We start from the raw sequence: 20,270 nt of genomic DNA, 5'->3' as shown, positions 1-20,270 counted from the left end.
ACACAAAAAGTTTTGTCAACTCTTCAAATTCTATAGGCAACATCAAATGAAGGCAGTCTAATTGCACTACAACAAGCTCAGTAATAAATCCATTCAAGATGGTGGAAAAAGCAGAGAAAACGTTAAATGTAAACATATTTGTAATTCATTCAATAACAAAAATTAGCTTAGCAACATGTTGCCAAAAAAAACTACTTTATTATTACTTTATTAAATTTTACTCCAATAAAAGTTTGAAATACTCCTTTTGAACTTTTTAGAAGATTATTAAGTATTAAAGGTAAAAAGTACTGATTGATGAATGTTTATTAATTTTGCAATTTTAAATACTAATTTAACTGACTTCAACCAAACGGTTGAGCACATTTTGAGTCACTATATTTTATTGAGAGGAGAACCTAACGTAACTCAAACTGATTGAGCCATCTCTACCATCTGGTTGTGGTATTTTATGCCTAGAAAGTTAACTATATTTCACAGTGTCAATCAACAGCACTTGTCACAACACTTCTTCTAACATGGATATCAGAAAAAAAATACATCACCCCAGCCATGTGAACTGTTTTTGGTAAAATTTTGCAAGCTAAGCATCATTTTTTTACATACACTGTAAGAGCCTTAACTTTACAAAATGATGTTACTTGGTGCTATGAAAAAACGTATATTTTTAATCATTTTTCAAAAACTTGCTCAACCAAACGGTTGATTTGGCACATCCGTTATGGTTAATTGTCACCCTCCTTATTGAGAATGGACATTACAATGCACATTAAAACTTGGTTGTAATTTAAGTATGCTTTGGAATAAAGACCTATAAGTCTTGTTTTAAAGGAAACACTCAGCAGATTATTGCTGAAGTAAAAGCACTTAAAAAAATAAAAGTATGAAAAAGTTATGGAAATTTTAAATTTACATTAAATCAAATATACTGTACTACATATTTTTTTCTTTTATATAAAATATATATTTTACAAAATATTTTTTTTCTATAAAATTACTATAAAATCAAAGCCATATATCTAACCAAGTTGTGTTCCAAATTTGAAGTCATGAGATTTTATTTAGGCATAATTCCAAAAATGAATTTAATTGTATGCATTCTGTAACAAATTAATAAATTTCTGTCCAAATACCACTTATGTTATAAAATATGGAACCTTGAGACTCAGACCTTTCTTACGATGTGTTTTTGTCAAGATTAGAAAAGGTTTTGATCATAAATTATGACGGGCAATGAAAAAGTATGTGTATTCCGGTAACATTTAGTACCATTAAGTGACATCTCAACCATTTGGTTAGGCCGATATTTAAAAAAAATATGGGATGTGTTGAAAAAATATACATTGAGTGTGGTTACTAGCGACATAAGATGATAAGAAATGCTTTGGAATGTATAGTAAAAGTCAAAGTTTCCTAAAATCAAAACACTCTTGTAAAAGCACTTTTTTACTGTCCACCACTGCTGAAATCAATTGAGCTTTGTGTGAGAAATGCTATTTGAATGACTATTTGCTGTCTATGTCGAGAATGAGTTTCAAATCATTCACTTGTGTGGGTTATGTATATCAGTTGTACACAGGTAGCTTGCCAGGTTTGGAACAAAGCCAGTATCTCCTAATCCTCAAGAACGCAAAAAATGTAAACCCGTCTTAAGACCGCTAAACTGATGTGCCTGACAAAAAGTATGCAAAAGAACCTGTTGCACATCTGCTTCCATTTTACATGCAAAAAAAAAAAGGATTAACAACCTGCTTGAAATAACAGAGCAATGCAATGAACCACAGCTTAATGTTCTGCCTCTAATGTCTATGTAACCACATTAGACGGGGACATTTAGCGAAGGGTATTTTGCTTCCATTCCTTTGAAACACACTGTGGCTGATTACAGAGTAAAAGCAGATAAGGTTGAAAGTGCCCCTGAGAATCAAAGTCACACTTTCGATGCACTATTTGCTCCAAAGAACTCAGTTTTGTTTGTTTTCGCCTTAGTCTCAGATGTTTCTCCTGCACTTAATGGGAAAATTGTTGTTGTACAGCAAGAGTATAAAATTATGGATAGCTCAAATAAATTAGACTTGTATTGTCCATCGATTGGTTTATTGACAAAATCTCTTTTGAAACTCAAGAAGAGACATTTCTCAGATGAAACATCTACAAACAAGCAGAGTTCTCCATTTGATCCCATCGCTCTTTAAGAAACATATATGCTAAATCGCTTTCTTCAAAGTTACAACTTTGCAACTTCGAAAACAGAGTTTCAAGACAAACTTAATCGCAAAAGTACACATTTAACCGGAGCGAGGAAGCCACAGCTGAATCCCTTACCTGAAGATGGGTCTATGGAGAAGCTTTCTTTTGATGGTCACATATTCATCCATTTAAGAGCACGAGTCAAGGGAGTGTGTGAGGCTTCAGTCAGACTGTCCCCAGCTGCTCCTCACATCGCTGTTTGCGCTCTGCCCGATCCAGCCTCCCTCTCTTCTTTCTTTCTCACTGACGGCCCAGTGCAAAAGGCCACGGAGGCCACATCACAGAAAACACCAAACGGCAAACTTGGAGAGAGAGCCAGGCACCCTGCACCAGAGTTGAACTCTTCACGGTGGCTTTTATCTCTCTGTCCCACATGCGAAAACGTCTGCCTCCTCTCCCTTATACAGCCACTCTCCCTTCCAGAAAAGCTGTCGAGCACGCAAATTAACATTGGCGGACACAGGGTCTGGTCAAAAAGGGGGCTGGTCCCATGTCAGAAAACAGTAATTATATCACAATCTGGCTTGTGTTTAGTGTGATGTGTGGACAAAGTTATGCGATTCAGAGCGAGGTGTGCGTGTCATGTTGAATCTGACTTTCCTTCATCTTTCGCAAATGTAACGTTTAACCTCAAAACACTGGCAAAACCGCTTATTTCTGAGCTTCTACAACTTGTCTGGTGTCAGATGAATTCATTCTGAACATACACACACAAAAAAAAAACACATTTACGTCTCACAACCGTGATTTTTATTGGGAAATGTTATCTTCATGTGGAAAGACAAACTGATTTGAAGCTTGTTGCATCACGGACCGGTTAGGACACGGTCAGGGAGAGAGTGGAAAATTGTCATGGAAAACTAAATACTGACTGTTTTTGGCAGGGTAAAAACGTTGCTAACATTATAAGTGGACCTCGGGGAGAACATAAAATGATAAGAGGAGAAGAAAGATATGACCTCTTCAGGGGAGGCTCTAATGCTTTAATCAAAAGGGACATGGCTCTTCATAGCTGGAGTGGCGCGGAGAAAAGATGCCTTGACCGTTAGGATATACAAGAGGATGTCAATCTCAGAGACTTACGGCGTGGATATAGATGTAGACGCGTCAAAAAGAGAATAAATTCATATCTTTGCGTTCTCGTTCAACTGTTCAAAATAGGCTACTTGAAAATTAAACTTAAAGGAGGATTAAACTTTTTTAAAAAATTTGCTGATAATTTACTCACCCCCATGTCATCCAAGATGTCCACGTCTTTCTTTCTTCAGTCGAAAAGAAATTAAGGTTTTCGATGAAAACGTTCTAGGATTTTCTCCATATAATGGACTTCAATGGGAACCAAACGGTTCAAGGTCCAAATCAGAGTTTAAGTGCAGCTTCAAAGGGCTTTAAATGACACCAGATGACGAATAAGGGTCTTATCTATGACCCTTCGAGTCATGACTCGAAAAAAGATTTGTTCATTTTGATGAACGAGTTTGAACAGGAGAGTCACGAACGCTCATCACAGAACAGAGCTGAGCATTTGTGCTTATAAAACTTAAACTTTTTTATTTATTTTTGAAATGACCGATTTTTTTTTTTTCGCTAGATAAGACCCTAATTCATCGTCTGGTGTCGTTTAAAGCCCTTTGAAGCTGCACTGAAACACTCATTTGGACCTTGAGCTGTTTGGTTCCCATTGAAGTCAATTATATGGAGAAAATCCTGGAATGTTTTCATCAAAAACCTTAATTTCTTTTCGACTGAAGAAAGAAAGACGTGGATATCTTGGATGACATGGGGGTGAGTGAATTATCAGCAAAAGTTTTTTAAAAAGTGAACTACTCCTTTAAGGCACAACTTTATGAAAGCTACAGCGGTGCTGGCTTATTACACTCTTAAAAATAAAGGTTATTTATTGGCATTGCGTTCCGTGAAGAACCTTCAACAATCACAGAATCTTTCCACTGCACAAAAGGATCTTTTCACACTTCACACACCGTGACCGACAGAACCTCAACCTTTCTCTTCAAGATGACTCTACCCTTAACATCATCAGGTATTATCTGGAGTATCAAGACACATATTTTTATCAAGACACAGATACAAACTGTGTCACTGCTCAGAGAACAATAGGACAGAGATCTGGTTGGGTTCGCTTCATCCTCCGACGCAGAAATAAATATGGGGAACACCATTTGCTTGTTCAAGGGCTAAAGCTAATTGCCTCAGAGCCGTTGAAATACTGTTGAATGTTTTTCAATCGCTCTTGCTGCTGTCAAATAAAACAGTTGCCATGACAACTTGCTACCCTAAACAGAAGCTGGCAATGCTTGCCCCGCCTCCGGGGGCTTCTGATTGGTCCGCTGTTTTGGTACTGACATTGATGAGTGGTGCTACGTGCAAAAGTTGAGATTCTTGACTTGACTTAACTCGACACAGCATCTTAAAAACACGTCTCTCATGTGCGAGACACTGCAAGAGACACACGACACGAGCACAAGAAAAACTATAGAAAAACAATGGAAAACTAGCACGCACTGGAATGGAAAAAACACGTTCTGTGTGAACAGGCCCTTCAACTGTCAGCACCTCGTCACACTCCCACTGAAAAAAAAAGGATAAATACGCTAGCCTCGGGGAAAAAAAAATGCTTTGGTGGACACAAGGCCTTGGGCTGCCTGAAATCATACCTTATAAACTTAAATAAGACACTATTTAAGGGGGACAGACATTTGTAGTAGTGTCCAAAAACATAGTGGATATTATCGAGTGCACTCATTCAATCCCACAATGCACCGCAATAACGAGTGCACAACCAATGGCTAGAGAATAACCATAATGCACTGTGAGAGTCGAATTAATTCCTTTTAATTATGTCTGACCAAAAGATGGCTTCCACAGCTGAATCATCCATCCATTCATGTTAAAAACCGCTGGTCCATTGTGGTTGCAGCGTATCATACAGGTATAAATTCCTATTTAATTGATTATTAAATTGTTTAATTAAGGTTTATCAGTGTTGTAGTCGAGACCACCTCACTCGAGTCCGAGTCGACACCGAGACCAGAGAGATTCGAGTCCGAGTCAAGACCGAGTCCATAGAGAGTCGAGTCCGAGTCGACACCGAGACCAGAGACGGTCGAGTCCGAGTCGAGACCGAGACCAGTGAGGGTTGATTACCTAATTTACTTTTATTTACTTCGAGAAATTCTTTTTTTTTTTTTTTTTTTTACTGAATTTACTTAGAGTTTAAAAAATATGATCAGTTTAGGGTAAAAAGGCCACATAGTAGGTGGTGTTAAAGTCCCCGTGAACCGGAAGTTGAACAGAGGGCAGGGTTTTACTCTAGCGCTCCTCCTCTCCATCTCTCGCTCATAGCAAACTAACGGTTTGAGGGGAGTGGTTAAGCGTTTCCCCACCCAAACTGTGAAGCCTACGTCATCAGAAAAAGAAACCGTTCCAGACCGGAAGTAACTTTTCAGATTTTGATTAAAGATTACGAAGGTAAAACATTTTTTTAATATATATTCACTTGCACGGATTAATTGTTCACCACAAGACTTGTAATATGCGCTAACAAAGTAAATAGGTTCAATTTTGATTTCACAGGGACTTTAAAAGTAATTTTATTACAATTTGTCATGCGCAGTTGTGCACTAGAAAATCACAAATCACTGGATGTGTCAATCAATTTAAAGAAATATTTTATTAACATACATTAATAATAATGAAAAATATTTTTAATTGAACTCGAGTGGACTCGGGAATTAGTCCGAGTCCTAAAAAAAAAAATGTTCGAGTACGAGTCAATTCCGAGTCCAAATGGACACGAGTCCATGACAAGACCAAGACCATTAAAATATGGTCTCGAGACCGAGTCCGAGACGAGTCCGAGTCTCGAGTACTACAACACTGAGGTTTATACATGCTAGTTTCCATAGATAAATCTTTGCATTGCTAATGGAGCTGCCAGTTTGCTATGTTTCAAATGATTATTAAACCGCAAGCACAAACTATGCCAAAGTGATAACCCTTCTGGTGCACTCATTATCCGAACTTACTCATTCATTTTCATTCACTCCTTCAAGTGGAGTAGGGAATAGTGAATGAGAGTATAGGGGGTGATTTCAAACAAAGCATTAGTGTTGATTGATAACTCCACGTTATAGTCTTCAAATTTATATTTCTGTCTTGTAAGGTGTTGTCTATGTCTTGTAAGTCTTGGTGTATCTAGATTAACTCCAGGAAGAACGCTCAATAAATGCATTGAACCACAAGTTGCACTTTTGGTCTCCATGGCAACAAACTGCTGTTGCTTTCTCCACATTCCAGTCCTGAAGTGCCTTCATCACCTCATGATTAACAACATTTGTTCCACAATACAAATGCACTTTTTATTGAATATGTTGCTGCTGCAAATTAAAACAGCTTAAATAGGTGTCAATAATCTCACTTTCAGAGACAGACGTAGTATGAGACGTCTCAATTTTATTGCATTGGCGTGTTGTTAACTTTTAACTTCTCTTAACATTTCTTACACTTATTTGGTGTAAGAAATGCCCTGGGGCCTATAACATGGGGTTTAGGCACTATGAAAGTGGTTTGGCTTTTTGCAGTGTTCATCGCCATAATAACTTACACTCCACGGCCAACCTGGTCCAGGGTAGGTTATGTTCCAGGTAAGAGTTTGCAAAACGAACTCGAACCAATCAGCTGTGAGCAAAGGGTCTGACACGATAAAGTCACTCCACCTGTTTCTACTCCAAATTAAAGGTCACTACATAGCAAATGATTTTTAAAGACAAAATCATGGCTTTTAGTAAACAAATTTGTATGATTTAGAAATGATTTCTGTAATTATTATACCCTTAAACGATCTCACGTGTACAATTTCAGTTCATCTATTATTATTACGCAGATTTTAAATGAATACGTATATAAAGTTAATAGGTTTAGAACCAATAAATGAAGCTATAAAATGACTACATGTGAGCTTAAACGTTCAATTCTCTCTATACGTTTATCAACTAACTTCACAACTTTTACTTGCACTGATGTACAGTAACGAGACTTTCTTAATTTAGTTGTCCTCTTTCATAGACGGCTATTTTCTTCTTGCTGTGTAAACTTGTTTAAATGTGCTACTTCTCTCGCGAGAAATTAATTTCCATGAGTTTTGAATGAGTTTCACTCTTTCTCTGCATGTGATTGGCTATTCGCTACCGATGTCACACCTAAACTCACGATCAAAGCCTGAGTTGACAGAGAAAGTTGATGATCAGCATCATAGTATCAACAAAGCCTGGTTGAATTGGTTTGGTTTTGTCAACTCGAAACTAATCCTGCAACCCTGAGTTTGTTCAACTACCATCATGGTACAGGCCCCTGGACATGTTGGTTTTGGCCTCATCATCAGCTGCAGTCATGTACTTAACCCTTATGCTGCATTAGGGACATTTTTGGTCTTTTGCAGTTTAATTTCTTTGACCATTTTGGCTGTTTTAATGCAAATGGTATGAAATTTGGCAAAATTGTGACTTTTTGGATACATGTAAAAAATGTGATCCCATTTTGCAAAATCTGTATAACACACACTGTGTTGATCAAATAGTAACACTCAGCACCATAAAGACCAAAAATGGCCCATTGAAACCCATTAAAACGTTGTTTAAATCCGAGGCTGTCAGTAATACATGAAACATGATTTTTGCACAAACATCCTTTCATTTTGAAGCAAAAGCATTATATTTGCATTATATAGTGTATTCCACCAGATGACGTCACTACATATTTATTCCCTATGGGTGGAAATGCACCTTATTTTAGGCAATAGGCAATGTTTAATAGGTGGCCATTTTTGGTCTCTAATGCGCTAAGTGGGATTTTTTTTTTGCAAAGTGGGACTGTGATAATCCAAATCTAAAGTTTTCTCTTTGCATTTAGTTTATTGAAAATAATTGAATTTTTGTGTTTTTTCCTCTTATACAAATCGATGGTTTCGCAAACAAAACTGGTAATTAAAGGGTTAAAATCCTGAAATTGAATACATTTTTGGTAGTTATGATGAGGACTGATGCTGGTTAAAAGATTTAACTTGGTAAAAGTGGAAAATAATAATAATATATAATATTTTAGGCAATGTTTAATATGTGGCCATTTTTGGTCCTTAATGCACTCAACGGTGTTAAAAATCTAATGCAGCACAAGGGTTAAATCAAATCAACACTGTATGAAACACCTGTTATTCACAACGGTCCGCTAATGACCTCACATTCGAGTAGAGTAGACAAGTTTGGATGGGAAAGGGCAAAACACACAATATGTAGTTCCTTCAATGCCCCTGTAGATGGTGATATCACTTATTTTGTAGCAGAAATAAACCACTGCAGAAAAAGTTTGGTGCCATGCAACATGCAACAACTAATTGTATTACTCATCACAGATGTATTGGGAGTAACATGTACATATATTTATTAAAAATGTACTCAAGTAGAGAGTAAAAGTTGCTAATATCTTTGACACTCAGTAAAACTACAAAGTAGCCAAAAAGATACTTAAGTACAATAATTAATTAGGCTACATTTACATCAAAGAATGGAATGGGCTACCAGACAATCTAAAGAACAATGCTGATTTTTATAGCTTCTCACGGGCAGTTAAAGACTGGCTTTTAGATCAACAGTCCTGTTCACACTAAGGGCACGGGTGTTTTGGCCATTGGATGATATGGTGGGTACCATCTGATGGCTTTTACATTGTATTGTGTTTTTGTATGTAATATTGAAGGGAAAAAGAAAACAAAACATTTTTTTTTATTGTTATTTATTTTGTAATTTTTTTATTATATATATTTTATTATTTTTATTATTTTTTACACTTTCTATACTGTGCTGTCCTAGTAAATTGTATTTTTATATTGTATTAAAATAACCATCACTGTTACATAATTTTTCTATGTTAATTGTTTTTGTTATTTAATTTTATCTTGTCATGTGATTTTGTTTGTGTAGGACTACAGATGGAAATTAGCATAGTGCTAAATCTGGTGCAGCCATCTTTTCAATGTAACTGCACACTGTCCTGTTATAAATAAAATAAAATAAACTCAAATACTTCACACCACTAGTTACTGTATATCTCAGATTTTGGTTTTTAAAACGATTGGATGTGAAATGCAACGAGTTCATATTGAGATGCCTTGTTGAAGATTGCACAAGGCATCTTAGCAAATGTGAGCACAGTTTGAGACATCACTGAGATCTCTTCTAAAACTCTACAGGAGAACCACGAGATTACTATGGACTTTTTTTTCCCCCAGGAGAAAAAGCAAGAGACTCTCCAAATGATTGCCACACAGTCTAGGAGAAACAATTGAGACGTTGAATCTCATTTGTGATTTATTGGGAGAATTCTCTCTGCACTACTTCATAGTATGTGTCATAATCGCAGAAGCTTGTGACCTCCCACACAAAACTGCTAAAGTGTGACTACATTTTCCTGTGGCTACAGAAAAAAAAAAAACGGTACGTGAGATCATTCAGTGCAACAAATCTCAATGGTCTTCGCTCTCCAGAGCCATATGGCCCTGCAATGATTTCTGTAAGTGACCTGAATGGAAACAATGTTGTGCTGTGCAGATAAATGACAGAATCGTTCTAGTGGGGCAGTGGAACACAAAGTAGGAGTTTGAGACAGCAAGGCGTAGGATTAATTAGCACACGCAGGCTAACGTGCCGATAATTAGTTTGTATATGGCGCATTCTGTTAAGACTGAGCTCCGACTGAAAGCCCTTGGGAAGCATGAGTCATTCCCCGCAGGAGGCTGAGGAAAACATCACTCAGGACCCTTTTACATCGCTCGTGCCATTATGAGACTAAAGAGTATGTTGCTAGTGGTAACAGCCCTTTTGATGAAATTCCTTATGATGATATTATGAGAATTGATGTGACATTTAAAGTAAGCATGGAACTTCTTATTAAAAAATCTGCACACGCATAAAAATCATTTATGCAATTCAAAGTGACACTAAATACAACATAAGGACGATGTGAAGGCTTTTCAGGTTGTGTTTTTCTGTGTTTAATTGCTTTTGACTGAACATTTAATTAATGATCTTTTATCAAAAAAATGACACAAATGTAGCTGTTAATTATTAAATTTGAAAACACATAATAATATAATTTAAGCACATTTTTTTTTTTGATCTTAGAGACTTTGCAAATGACCCTTCGCATGGAGTTTGATTGACAGGCGATCTGACCAATCATACACCGAATCCGCCGAATATATATATATATATATATATATATATATATATATCATATAATGTATATATATATATATATATATATACATTGCCCAGCCATACATTAAACATATCTGGGAACTTTATCCTCTAAAAATAAGAAATTAATTTTAGTCCATTTGACTGTTTTGAAGTTTGATTTTTAAAAGTTTTTTAAAGCCATATGATGTGAAATTTAAGTCATTTGTCACTATTAATCTTCTCATCCACTGTAGCTGAAATCAAATATGACAGCAGTGATGTCAATATTTGATCACAAAACACAAAAATCTGCTGCAATTGTCAAATGCCAGTTTTTGTAGTTCACAGCTTTTTTTGTTTGACGGCCATTTTTGAGCATTTTCAGACTTCAGGATAATTGCTTGCAGGGTATTATTCAAAAACTCGCCTTTTGTGTTCCACAGAAGAAAGAAAGTCATACGGATTTGGGACAGTATGAGAGTGAGTGAATTATTTGTTTTTGATCTACACTGTAAAAATGAATATGCTTTATCTAATCAATAAAATTGTGGCAACAGATTACAAGTAATATTATTTATTAAATTGAACAAATTAGAATTGAGTAATAGTTAATCAAATTAACATTCTAATTAATTCTAATTTGTACAATTTAATTAATAATGTTGTTTGTAATATGTTGCCACAATTTTATTGATTAGATAAAGCATATTATTTTTTTTCAGTGTATTCCCTATTATATTCTAAACGAGACACCTTTGAGAAATAAAATTTTCCTCTGGGTTGGGTAAATTCACACTCTCTTATCTCTCTCATCTCTCTCTCTCTCTCTCTCTTCTCGGCCGATCAGGTTGGGTAAGTGACATTGAAATTACTGCAGTACCACCTAGCCAGTCGTTCTTTTAGCTCTGACAATTTCAGATGATGTCACGTAAATAACAAGAATCCAAAATGTGTCGCATTGAGTTAATAATGACTTTGTTTGTTTGTTTCCAGAGCCAACCATAGCAGTTTTGTTCCAATCTAAAACTGATAAAGCAGTTCTAATTTAACCTTATAGCCTCACGCTGTGATTCATGTTGCTATAGCAACCATCATATGTGAGCGTGGAGCGGATAGTGCTCGTATCGAGAATAAATTTGTTTTTGTTTTCTATTCACTTCTGTTTCTTTTATCACTCACAGCCAGCTTTTTGTGCTTTGCAGCTTTACATGAGTTATAAAATGATTGCAAGGCAGGCGATTGTTGATTTTCTATTTTTGATTGGTGCTTTCAACATGAAGTGATATAGCATTGATGATATTGTTTTGTGAATGTTCTTCCTTTATTCTTCTACAATGGCACACAAATGGCTCCAAAGTCTCTTTAAGAAAGCAAGGATTTGGTTGTTTGCCGAATCCATTAGAGGCCTCGAGCATTTATTGATTGAATGCAAGAAAATATTAAAGGAGTAGTTCACTTTAAAAAAAAAAAACTTTGCTGATAATTTACTCACCCCCATGTCATCCAAGATGTCCATGTCTTTCTTTCTTCAGTCGAAAAGAAATTAAGGTTTTTGATGAAAACATTCCAGGATTTTTCTCCATATAATGGACTTCAATGGGAACCAAAAGGTTTAAGGTCCAAAAGACAGTTTCAGTGCAAACTGTTCAAAGGGCTTTAAACGATTCCAGACGATGAATAAGGGTCTTATCAAGTGAAATGATCAATAATGGGATAATGGCTAAATAAAGCGATAATGGCTCATCAAAAATAAATAAATAAATAAATTAATAAATTAAGTTTTATAAGCTAAAATGGTCGCCTTGCTCTGTTCTGTGATGCGCGTTCGTGACTCTCCTGTTCGAACTCGTTCATCAAAATGAACAAATCTTCAGGTGAGCATTTGTGCTTATAAAACTAAAACTTTTTTATTTATTTTTTAAATGACCGATCGTTTCGCTAGATAAGACCCTCATTCATTGCCTGGTGTCGTTTAAACCCCTTTGAAGCTGCACTGAAACTCTCATTTGGACCTTGAACTGTTTGGTTCCCAATGAAGTCCATTACATGGAGAAAATCCTGGAATGTTTTCATCAAAAACCTTAATTTCTTTTCGACTGAAGAAAGAAAGACATGGACATCTTGGATGACATGGGGGTGAGTCAATTATCAGCAAAAGTTTTTTTTAAAAGTGAACTACTCCTTTAATTGCTTTGCTGAGCTTTCATTTTCAAGTCTGACGGCCTTATTTAGACAGTCAACATCACGTTAATATAAAACAAACTAAGAGAGGTAAAAAACACAAATTAAAAAAGAACAAGAGAGGGAGAGATTAATCAAGCAAGGACAAATCATGGTCTAAACTGCTCTCAGAAAATTTCTCAGATGACTGGACAGCTTCTAAATACGGATGCAGCAGATAACCGTCGTACAGGGTGCACATATGGTGCCACGCTCTGGTATTCCAGTCCACTAAACTAATTGTTGAGCCGCCAGCTGAAGCCCTGTTCACTGACTGCAGTTTCAGCTCTGGAGCTCTGTGTGCCGTTGGTAGTGAAGGTGCTCATGCTGCGGGATAACCCTCAAATCATTTCAACGCTTTTTAAAAATCTGATCTCAAATAAGACAAAAATAAGATGCCATTCTTGCAGCTAAAAATGTACTTTATGTATGCAGAATAAAAGGTTTGGGGTCAATAAGATTGCTACTTATGATTATTTTATGTTTCTGAAAAAAGTCTCTCACCAAAACTGTATCTATTTGATCCAAAATACAGTAAAAAAAACAACCATTTATGACATTTTATTTAATTTATTTAATCATTATAATATGCAGATTTGCTAAAGAAACATTTGTCATGAAAACAGTTTAATATATTTTTTTGTGGAAACAGTGATATATTTGTTGAGAACAGCATTCAAAAGAACAGCATTTATTTATTTGAAATAGTTTATTTTCTTTCATTACTGTCAATTTTGAACAATTCAATCCTTTCTTGTTGTTGTCTTTTTTTACATTTATTTTAGAAAAACAAAGCCTTTCTGACCCCAAACTTTTGAGTGATAATCAATAATTTCTATATTATATTATATATGTGACAGATAAATCTCATTGAAAATAACTTTCTGTCACTTTGCTTCAAGTTGCTGTCAGTGCAAACAAAGGCTTGACTAAAAAATATTGTGAATGACTTTTTTGCATGCGGGAGAAGTTATAAGCTAAATGTCCAAACTGCTCTTTTCCCCACAATGAAAGTGGATTGTGAACAAAGACAGCTGTGATCACCATTCATTTTGATGAGTAAAAATAAGACAGAACCATAATTTTAAATAAAAGTGCACTATCCCAAACATACTTTTGTTGCTTTAGGAAACACACAAATGACAAAAGTAAATGGCTTCCAAGTAAATCATAGACATACAGAGGAAGTGGATAAAATAAACCACAGCATTCATTCTCACCACATGCAAGAGTGTGTGTGTGTGTGTGGCTTATTTCTGACAAGAAGCAGAAACATACGCTCACTTCTGGCATGTGCACGTTCACTTCTCTCGGGCAACTCCGAAACAACAGTAGATTAATAAGCTACACGTTCCCAAAACAAGATGAAGCAACACAACAAAACAACCCAAAGCCTTTTTGCTTGCAGGATGCCGGTCTGTTTGTTGATATCTGCCAATTTCTGGACAGCTTGAAATGAACACAGATCCAGAGAAAAGGAAACACTCAGTTGCCAGGAGACATCACCAGGATGTTTTAGCAAATGCCGGAGAGGTGGTACGAGGCCTGAGACAAGAAGCCCACACGACACAATGCAGAAATGTCTGGAATGTCTACTGTGCAGATATGTCACATTTTCTTTCTCACATTAGCTGGTTTCAGAGTACACACAGTAATGCTCAAACACTGAAAGTTGCGCTTATACGCTCATTCTGTTTAAAATAACTAATAGACTTAGCCATAATCATTGCGAGTCACAAGCAAACTGTATTGAGGGAGAAAAACTCCCAAATGAGAAAGACTCTGCATTTTACATACACGTACATGCTTAGGGCCATATTCACTACAAACTCACTTTTGCCGTTAAAAAACTACACAGGGAAAAATAAGCGCTGAAAAGGCGTGGCCACTTTTGCAGCTGACCTTATTGCATATGCATTTGTAGGAGTTTCCCTTTCCACACACAAAATATATGGGAGGAGAGTATGTAAATGAATCACGCAAGGTGATTTACTGAGGTTTGCGCTAATCAATTTACTGGTATTTCCACGATTATTCAACGCCCAAAAAAAGCATGTCTTAACGCTAATTTGCCCTGGTCTTAGTAGATTGCGTTGGTCATTATGGAAATGATCTGGCTGCGTCTGCATCTCATCTGCGCTTTATTGGAACTGCGCTCTCATCAAGGGCGTAACTTTGGGTCTACCATTGGGGGGGTTAAACTCGCGCCATATTTATTAATTTATTTATTTATTGAATCATTTTCTTTTGTAAATGGTAACATGCTAACTTGCCGTTCCTGTATTAGAAATACACTGTGATACTTTTATTCCCCACTTCTGAGGTAGGAAAGGGTTCTGAGCCCCACCTCACCCCAATCAACCCAACAAAATGTTAAGAAACTAGGCTTTAAGTTTAACTTTTAAAATATTAACATCACATTGTAAAAACTTAACATCCAATAACAGCATTAAAAACTTTCAAAGAGAGAAAAAAGAAAGTGCAATTACATTATCACTTTGCATGAAATACGACTCAAAAGTTAGATAGAAAAATTGTGTTTGCATTTATAGCCTCTAATAACATAAAATTCAGAAACTGAGAAAATACAAGTGTGGACTAACGTTAGTTGTGCTATGACTAATTTTTTCACTTTGCAAACTCCATGCAAAAAGAACAAAAAATGAAATCATAATAATAATAATAATATCAAATTGAGCTGAAGGTGGCAAATTCCTAATAATGTACGTATAAGATACCTAAAATACGTTGCGCATTGCCTACAGCGAAGGTGTTTTAACAACAAAACATCCACTTGCACATATTTGATAATCGGAATATCAGATCCTAATATAGCTAGCAAATTGTGAAATTCTGAATAAAAAATGAATAAAAGCAGATCATCAGTCATTCAGCTGTTGTGGCTGCGGTGTGACGAGCAATGAAGGACGCGTTTCCATGGGAACCATAAAATGATACTACGATCAATAACGGTCAAAAATGTAATATTAATTCGGAATATTTCATATTTAGCTATTCTAATCTGAATGATGTGATGATATTGGGGGGGGGGGGTTATATTAGCTGGGTCTGATTTTTTGAGGGGGTCATAACCCCCCTAACCCCCCCGCAAATTACGCCCATGGCTCTCACGCTAATTTGCCCTGTTTAGTAAATCTGGCCCTAAATGTTCATTTTGTCAAATAGATGGCCTCAGAAATATCAGACCTGAGCTAAAGTTTGTTCTTATGAGTTTTTAAGTTAACATGTAAATATAAAAAAAAAAAATGGATATGTTGTAGTGCTGGGCGATATACTGGTTCATACCGAAAACCGGTGTATATTTTCGTTATGATGTTTATTTTTTTATGTACCGCCATTCCGACGTATTCAATTAGACAACGTTCGGAACGAACGTTACGCTGCGCCGCCGACACTGTTTCAGACGGACCCTTTACAATGTTGCACTTCCAAACAGCAGTGCTTTGGTGTCACGTTACAGGGAAGGTGGATGCTGCTGAACTATAGTGTTATTTTTCTGTCAAATGTCGAGAGTGCACCATTGTAGCGCGCAACTAAATTAAAATAATGCGCGAGCGCGAATCTCACGTGTTCTCAGATACACGCTGCTCTTGTTAGAATAGGTTTATTTTCTCTGGGCTCGCTCAGAGAATCCTGCACTTAATGCCTGGTTCAGATTACACGGTTTTGGCACGATCTGTTTGACGTAGGGTGTCGTGGGGATTCGTAAACGACAACGGGCGTCGGGACGCAAGATTCGATTGTATCATCTTGTATAGTGTCTCGTACAGTGGGCGACAATCTACGTCGCGTCTGCGATGCTTCACGACATCACAACAAAAGACTAACATGTTTAATTTTTTTAAAGGTTGTCCACGACGGTTCCGTCACATGTATGAGGTTGACCAATAGGAGCACAAGCTTTTCCGTATACAACTTTCAAAAAAGACAAAACGAAAGAGAGACGATGGTGCTGACGTTAAAACTAGAAGTAAAAATATATAAGAAAACAATATTTTACCTAAAGTTCTCTCTGGAGGATTGACAGCCCGTACTGTCATCTTCGAGCAGGGTTCTCAAGTCTCACGCAATGGCCGTGAGACACACGCAATTCAACCAGTTCACACACTCACACGCCACACCGTGTATTTCTCACGCTGAAAAGGCAATGCCGAGCAATCCAGGAACTCACTCGCTACGAGTTTTGCCTTCTCGATGACAACACGGCATGCGATGACTGGTCAGGAAGTAACGTGTAGTCTGACATGTGTGACACAAGATTTTACAGCCCATTCTCACCCCCAAGGCGTCACTTAACTGACGCTGCTTCAATATCTGACGCTTTAGGCGCCCTTTAGCGTCAGTTAGATGACGCCCTAGGATCGCGTGTACCCTACCCCCACCCCACACCTAAACCTAACCGCGTCCTCTAACTGACGCTTTCCTTTAGCGTCAGTTAGATGAGGCCGTAGGATCGCGTCATGTAAGTGACGCTAAAGGGCGCCTAAAACGTCAAATATTGAAGCATGGTCAAAGGTGACGCCTTGGGGTGAGAATGCGTTGGATTTTAGGAGCCAAAAATCGCGTAATCTGACACAGTGACTATCGTAACAGACAAAAAAAAATCGTGTAATCTGAACCAGGCATAAAACGTGTTCAGTGCAATCGCGAATCTCTCCTCTTCCCCAGATAACAATTTTAGGTTATAAAAACGTTTTCATAACGTTCCCATAAACGTTATTTCTGAATGTTCTAGGAACATTCAAAACGTCCAGTTTTTTTAGACGTTGTATCAACGTTCTTGCTTGCATAAGAATGTTATTAGAACGTTAAGAAATAACAATTTTAGGTTATACTGTGCGCTAATCTATTCTACAATATTAACTGATGACAATAAAATAGACCATCCTAAGTCAATTTATTGCAGTAATTCCTCTCTCAACCAGTAGAAAATGCTTTGAACACCTGATAAACATCATAAACTGGAAAAACCAGCTTAATTTTGGAAAAAAAAAAAAAAAAAAAAAAAACGTGATATAAATTTTTGGTCAAACTGCCCAGCACTAATATTGTGCAATTTCATATTTTTCCCTATTTTATACTTAAAAAAGTCAACTTTACTTTATAAAATTGCCCATCCCATGTAGCTTTATGAGATTTTCCCCTACCTGTTGGGGCAGAGTGTGGTAATCTCTGATTCGCTCCTCCATGTTAATTGATAATTATCTGATTAGAGTATATAAGTGCTCTGGGTATATTTGGAGAAGACACACACTCCCTGTGGTATAGTACCTCCCTTGAGTGTTTCGTGACCAGGATGTTCAGTATGTTACTGACTTCTTTCTCATTTGTTTCTTCTGCATTTCTTATTATCATGTCGCATAAAGTTTTTGTTGTCGTTTTTATATTTGTTTTCCTTTATTCTATAGACTTCTGTTTATTATTATGTATGGTTATAGTATTTGATAAATGAAATAAAACAAACTGCAATCATTAGATGTCGGTGTCTGATTCCTTTTATGTTGTGGCTTTAAACAATTGGGCCGGAACAAAAAAAAATTGTGTGTATATGTGTGGCTTATAAGGACTTATTCAACAAAACAATGATGTTGTAATAAAATTTTGTACATAAATTAACCATAATGTAATTTATTGACATTAGGTTTGTTATTATTGCTTTATATTTCTCATATTTTATATGTCTCACTCACAAAATGACAGAAAATGTTTTGTCCCACAAGCCTGTTGTTTTATACACCGTCTTTAAACTTCAACAGCTGGCACAACACAGCAGGAAATAGCTGAATGGCTACTCGACACTCGTTATATTATGCTCTATTCTTTTCTATTGTGTTTTCAGAGAAAGAGTGCCAACACAATGCCACCTCTTACATGAACAACCTGTGCACAGCTCTTTACACTTTCACATTCACTCAACACCCTTATGGACCATGTTGCTCTAATGTAAAGCTCAGTGCAAGAAAGCTCTGAAGTGGTTTTGCTGAAACCACGAATAGTCTGTGCATTTGAATTTACGAGTAAATAACTCAATGCCACGTTAAAATAATCGCAATTTTGCCATAGTCATTAAAGCAAAGATTCCAAAGGGAGTTTTTGCAGCAATGCCAATCGGTTCTTAAAAGAACCATTTATCTCACTGTGAAGAACATTGTAATAATCTATTCTAAAGAACTTTTTTTTTTTTACTATAAAGAACTTTTTGTGCAGTGGAAAGGTAAAATGTTATAGAAAAGGAATTAAGAAGATGGAAAAAAAGTCAAAGCAAACGTGAGATTTAAAAAATAAAACACAACTTTACTTGGGGGAACAGCAAACATTTCGGTCACAACATACATTTCCTCAGTGCCTGATTCTTTTGCGATGGAATGATTATATGGATATTTAAGGTTCTTTATGGAATTATAGACACATAACCTTTCATTTTAAGAGTGTGTTGTCCGATTATATATTTAACGAATAAGGTTGGTTTCTTGATGTTGTTTTTAATAGAATATATATGCTTCCGTGAGTAAAGAACCACATTACATATATTAATGTTTTCAATAACCTTTATTTTGGGACAGTTTAATGGGGGCCTCTAGTGGATACATTACTCACATCTGAAATTTGTAAAAGGATCCTTTGCTTTAACAGCATCTATAATGTATGGTGGTCTCACTGATTGAATGACACTAAACTAAAATACATTTAAATGAAATGTTTTATTGTTTAGTGTCATTTAATCGATGACACTACCATACATTATTCATAACAGCTTGCTGAACACTAAGCGCTTAAAGCACTGCTATAATTAGTTTGATTGATTCTCTCCTGCATTATATGGTGTCAGTTCACGCCATTGTGGTTGAATATACCTTTCACACTACAAAACAACCAATGGGATCTCATTGGTTGGATCTCATGAAAACATGTTCATGTCATTTTAAAATGAAAAAAGTGAGACTTTTTAGAGAATTTAGAGACCATTTCCATTGTGACAGGCATACTTGACTGTAATCTGAACATTTAACTTTTGAGATTTTACATTTGATTTTATTTTTACACAATATTTTTTATTGAGATTAAGGTAGAAACTGAATGGGACATTTTACTTTTGATCTGTTTTTACTTTTTTTTAGTTCTCATTCTCAAAGCTGATTCTCATTATTACAAATTACTGTAATGCAATATACCTGTATTTATGTTGATCAAATATATATTAACCAGCATCAATTCTACAATTTATTTTATTTTTATTTGTTTAACCTTTATATAACCAGGTGAGCACGCAGAGAACACGTTCTCAATTGAAACGGCGAGCTAGCCAAGATAAAGAGAAGGTGCAAGATAACAAATTACACATTAAATACATTAAGTTCTCTGGGCAATAGAATAAACAAAACTATATCATATTTTTTTCCACAACTCATTGTTTACTTTTTCATTTTAAATTAGAATTTAGGAGGACATTTCATGAAAATAATGTCAAAAACTCACAATAGTCCAAAAGAATGCTTCGTTGTTGTCAAGTTAATTATAATTTCTTGT

The 20,270-nt window shown here is 36.1% G+C and overlaps 1 protein-coding gene across 5 annotated transcripts in view; it reads right to left on the bottom strand.

The window, feature by feature from the left end:
• pde1a (phosphodiesterase 1A, calmodulin-dependent) overlaps nt 1-20,270 on the bottom strand; it is a 103,167-nt gene that overhangs the window by 48,042 nt on the left and 34,855 nt on the right. Inside the window, exon 1 of one of the 5 annotated variants that reach the window (XM_089133382.1) lies at nt 2,326-2,583. The exons of the other annotated variants lie outside the window; for them this stretch is intronic. Within the exon in view, the coding sequence (XP_088989508.1) occupies nt 2,326-2,378 (53 nt within the window). The 5' untranslated portion in view covers nt 2,379-2,583. Of the gene's footprint in view, nt 1-2,325; nt 2,584-20,270 lie in introns of those variants that run through there. 5 annotated transcript variants of the gene reach the window in all.

Source organism: Pimephales promelas, chromosome 7, assembly GCF_988280905.1.
Source record: "Pimephales promelas chromosome 7, fPimPro1.hap1.1, whole genome shotgun sequence".
Lineage (NCBI taxonomy): Eukaryota > Metazoa > Chordata > Actinopteri > Cypriniformes > Leuciscidae > Pimephales > Pimephales promelas.
Note: the sequence above shows the minus strand (reverse complement) of the source record. Positions and strands in the feature narration are given on the sequence as shown.